Source organism: Beta vulgaris, chromosome 9 (assembly GCF_026745355.1).
Source record: "Beta vulgaris subsp. vulgaris cultivar EL10 chromosome 9, EL10.2, whole genome shotgun sequence".
In the NCBI taxonomy this organism is placed as follows: domain Eukaryota; kingdom Viridiplantae; phylum Streptophyta; class Magnoliopsida; order Caryophyllales; family Amaranthaceae; genus Beta; species Beta vulgaris.
Window position 1 is genome coordinate 37,547,902 of NC_079210.1, and position 4,893 is coordinate 37,552,794.

The 4,893-nt window shown below is 37.9% G+C and overlaps 1 protein-coding gene and 1 long non-coding RNA gene across 2 annotated transcripts; both read left to right on the forward strand.

Annotated features, from left to right (window-relative positions):
- Positions 1-756: 756 nt before the first annotated feature.
- On the forward strand, positions 757-1,282 carry LOC125493102 (uncharacterized). Its single transcript, XM_048635866.2, has 2 exons — positions 757-809; positions 893-1,282. Exons 1-2 carry the CDS (start codon positions 789-791, stop codon positions 1,184-1,186), a joined length of 315 nt encoding a protein of 104 aa, XP_048491823.1. The 5' UTR covers positions 757-788; the 3' UTR covers positions 1,187-1,282.
- A 2,097-nt stretch (positions 1,283-3,379) lies between these two features.
- On the forward strand, positions 3,380-3,770 carry LOC130590004 (uncharacterized). Its single transcript, XR_008967584.1, has 3 exons — positions 3,380-3,449; positions 3,544-3,642; positions 3,720-3,770. It is a non-coding gene; the product is annotated as an uncharacterized LOC130590004 (long non-coding RNA).
- The last annotated feature ends 1,123 nt before the right edge of the window (positions 3,771-4,893 follow it).

Genomic DNA, 4,893 nt, shown 5'->3' on the forward strand with positions numbered 1-4,893 from the left:
CCATGGCGAGCCAAGTATGGTGTTTGGATCGGTCTTTCTATACGGAAGCTGAACATCAACTGGTCATGGAGACACATTTCTCCTACCTTGTTGGATGTGATGTGGACAGACACTATGGTAAACAACTCAAACATATTATATACACTTAGTTTAATGTATTTATAGGTAGATTTGATTGCAAATACAACATATAGACTAGTTGGAACCAAAATTAGCCATTTTAAGCCATTTCGGGCCTTTTTCTTCCCAAATGAATGAAAATGACTTGTTTCATGCTAGTTTAAGTCATAAACAACTCTAACATATCATATATACTTAGTTTGATGTATTTATAGGTAGATTTGATTGCAAATACAACATATAGAGTAGTTGGAACCAAAATTAACCCTTTTAGGCCTTTTTGGGCCTTTTTCTTCCCAAATGAATGAAAATGACTTGTTTCTTGCTAATTTAAGTTATAAACAACTCTAACATATCATATATACTTAGTTTGATGTATTTATAGGTAGATTTGATTGAAAATACAACATATAGATTAGTTGGAACCAAAATTAGTCATTTTAGCCTATTTTGAAAAACAGAACATGTTTCACCTTCCCGACGAGGTTCGATACAAGAAGCTCTACTTGTCTGCTCTGAACGTTAGATGGAGGGATTTTAAGAGCAAATTGGTATCTGGCTGGATAACAATGACGAGAGTTAGATCAAAGAAAGAGAAGTTAGGTGATAGTCCGCCTGACGTATACAAGCACATTAAGAAGGAGGATTGGGCCACTTTCAAAGAAAAGATGATGTCAGATCATGCTATAGTAAGTTTGTATTCTTATTATTAACTTGGTTTTATTGATTTAAATAATATTATACTAACTTAATGTGTTTTTTTATTTTGCAGAAAAAGCGAGAAAAGGCGCTTGAGAGCGCAAAGAAGAACACACATCATCACCACTTAGGTCAGAGGAGTTATGGAGATGCTAGAGAGTTGTGGAGGCAGGAGAAATTCGGTCCACCTAGTTTTGATTCTGGATCGTCTTCTAGTACACCATCCTCCTCGGTGTCCTCCAGTTTTAACCGGGGTGATGATTGGTGTTGCGCGATGCATAAGAAAGATCCTGTTACTAAACAGAGATTCATTCCAGATGAGGAAACAAAGAAAGCAGCTGACAAATACGTATGTATATCATTATAATTAACTTTTAGTTTGACATGAATATTTTTTCATTTATTAACTACATTATTACTGTTAACTTGCTTTTTGGGCAGTTGGAGTACAAGGAGAAGCAAGCCAAGGGTGAGTTCATTTCGGTTCGTAACAGAGATGCCCTTTTTATAGCTCTTGGAGAGAAGCCAGATCATCCGGGTCACTGTTACGGTTTTGGGGGTGTTAATGTTGGCTATACCAAGGCTTTTGGACACGTTCCTCGTACGCACTATAGGAGATCGATGAAGGAACAAGAGAAGGCACTCATACAGAAAATGAGTGAAAGGTGGAGGGAGGACATTGCCACATATATGCAGAATGTGATGATTTCACCTTCACATCGATCTACCGGGCCATATTCTTCACCATCTGGTGGGCCATCTCCTTCTCATGTACAGCCACCTACTCAGTCACCTGGGCTGTATCATTTTTTCCCTTCACCATTTGCTATGCCATCTCCTCCTACACAGCCGACTCAGCCTCCTATTCCAACATCTGCTTCACCATTTCCTGGGCCATATTCTGGGCCATCTCATGGGCCATACCCTGGGCCACCTCTTGGGCCATCTCCTGGGCCACCTCTTGGGCCATTTCCTGGGCCATATCTTGGGCCATATCCTGGGCCATCTCCTGGGCCACCTCTTGGGCCACCTCCTGGGCCATCTCCTGGGCCACCTCCTGGGCCACCTCCTCGGCCATCTCCTGAGGTAGCTGCTTCACAGCCCACTCATCTATGTACTCCATTATCTGGATCAGACACTCATTCTCCTCAGCTGAAGGTACATATAATTATTATATATACATGTGCTTTATACAAAATATTATCTTATATACATGGCGCCCTATACAAAATAATTATCATATTTACATGTGTGTTTTATTCAAATAATATCAATATTACGTGTTGCTGTTAGGACGAGGTTCCATGTCGATTGTATTTGGTAGATCCAACTAGTGGAGAGACTTGTCTAGTGGCAGATGCATATTCTTATGCTTTTGATGAGACCACTACAGTTCATGGGTCTAGAATGATGAATGATCACCTAAAAGTGAAAATTCATCGAATTATAGAGAAATATGGTCATTTGCCACTACCTGTTCCCGTCCCTGCATATGAGATCGACACTACAGCTACTGCTTTGGGTACTTGGGTGCAATGGCCAAAAAATTTAGCACAAATGTTCAGGGATGAGGTAATTGTTGATATAGGCCTCTATTTTTGTAAATATAATAGCTTTCAATTTAAAATTTTCATAATCTTATGCCCATTTTGAAAAATAATTATTAGGTTATACCGACACCTCAAAAACAAAAAGGGATTTCGGGGGAGGCTGTTAGATCTTCTAGCCAGTTGCATTCATCAGCCGGTTCGGCTTCTCAGTTTAGTCCAGTTATCGACGATCGATCGTTCTTGGACTCCCTTACTGAGGACTGCAGGGAGTTAGCAGATACGCTTACCCTTGCCGTCGCAGACGATGATGTTGTTGGTGTTACCTTGCCGAGATCCTTGTTCCATTATTTGACAGATGATGGCACCGCTTTTCTGACCAAGGAGGATATTGGTCAGTTTTTTAGAGGAGAAATGATTAATATTTCTATTATCCAAGTCTACATGAGGTAACAATAATCAAAGTTATGTTTTTTTTTAACATTTAATTATATGGTAGTTGTATTTTTCACATATAGTTTACTTTTGCCAAATTTTAGGCTACGCAGTCGGACTTGGCTGGATTTGGGGATTCTATTGGACGTGTTTGTTGGATGTGTCCACAAAGCACCGTTATGGAGTCGCATTCATCATCGGAGGAGGTAACAAAGTACATTCTGCATGCTATGGTTGGATGCGTCGATGTAAATGCTAGTAATCATGTTCGCGCCAATCTTTCAAGAGTAATATTCTTTCTTAATATCTACAAATATTTATTGTTGCATGATATGTGATTTTTCAAGTAATTATTGTTGTTTGATCTTTCAATAGCCAACATTGGATGCTACTTGTCATATGTCCCTTGCCTGGGATAGTTTATATCTTCGATTCTGCCAGCTATCACAAACAGCGGAAGTTAAAGCTTAAATTGCCTATGATAGAGTAAGTTGATATATGTTTGATATACTTTATATGAATTGAGATGGTAACATTCCACAATTAAGGAGTAAATCAAACAATGTTGTGTTATCTAGTGCTTTTAGGAGGTTTCGGATGAGCGGCCACAAAGTTCGTCGAGAGAAGCTTTTGTGGAAATATGTTGAGGTATGTATTGATCGAATTTCTTGATTCAATTTAAAGCTTACTTTATTCTCATTATGCGGTAATTTTTCACATTTTCTTATAACTTTTGATAAAGTGCCCGCAACAACAAGGAGGCACGGAGTGCGGTTATTTTGTGATGCGGTACATTTTTGACGTACTCGCTTCATATTTTGGTTCGTTGGATATGGACAAAGTAAGTTTATATAAATATTCATTTCATATTTAATATATTTTAACTATTTGATGCTAACTTTGGTAAATTATTTTCAGGTTGCTCAAACCTTTACCAAAGATCCTTATACGGAGGATCAAATCAATGAGTTGAAGAATAAGTGGGCAAGATACTTTGTTGATGAGTGCATTGCATAGGTTAGTTAGTTTATGTTAATATTCTTCTTTTTGTTCTAGCTAACTTTAGACGAACATATACATTATTGCAACTTGTACAACCAACTTTGTAGTGATGGATTATCAAGATATATAAATATTTTTGTTGGATTATTATGGAATTGTATTTATGTTGGTTGGGTTGAATATGATGTTGGTTTGTTGGCTTGAATATTGGATGATGTATGTTGGAGATCATGGTGGTTGTTTGATGGATTTTTGATTTGATTGGATGGTGGATTCAGAGATGTTATTGGTTGTTGTACAGGTTAATTAAGTCCCTATTATGGGTTTATCCAATTTACAAACGGAGCTCTGCCGAAATTTATGCAGAAAATTTATTAGCATATTGCTGCATAGCTTCATCAAGGTTGCATATATAGCTTCCTCTTCACTAATATAAAACAAAAAAAAATTAAAAAAAAAGGTAATATTGCTGCGGTTTCTGGCCCAGAACCGCAGCAATATTACTTTTTTATTATAAAAAGGTAATATTGCTGCGATTCTGGGCCAGAAACCGCAGCAATATTACTTTTTTATAATAAAAAAAGTAATATTGCTGCGGTTTCTGGCCCAGAACCACAGCAATATTACCTTTTTGGGCCACCTTATGTCACCACAATTCCTAATATTGCTGCGGTTTGGTAATTAAAACCGCAGCAATATTACGTAATATTGCTGCGGTTTAAAACCACAACAATATTATTAATACCTATTGCTGCGCCCTCAATTGCTGCACGCCCTATTCCGCAGCAATAGGGCACTTTTTAACCGCAGCAAGTAGCCTTTTTCTACTAGTGAGTTCTGCTAGCAAACAAACGATGGGGCTTTTGCACGCATATTTTCATATACTCTAAGCAAAAGCATTCTCTCTCTCAAGCTCTCAAACCTAGCACAAACCCTAATACCACATAGATCTTAAACTACTCTCATTCTAAGCGTGTAAGGCTCTTTGTTCTTGAGAGAAAACTTGTTGTAAGTGAGCAAATTGTGAGTTCAGTTTGCTGGGGAAGTTGATCGGGGATCAACTTCATTTGAACCATCATTTGAATCATCT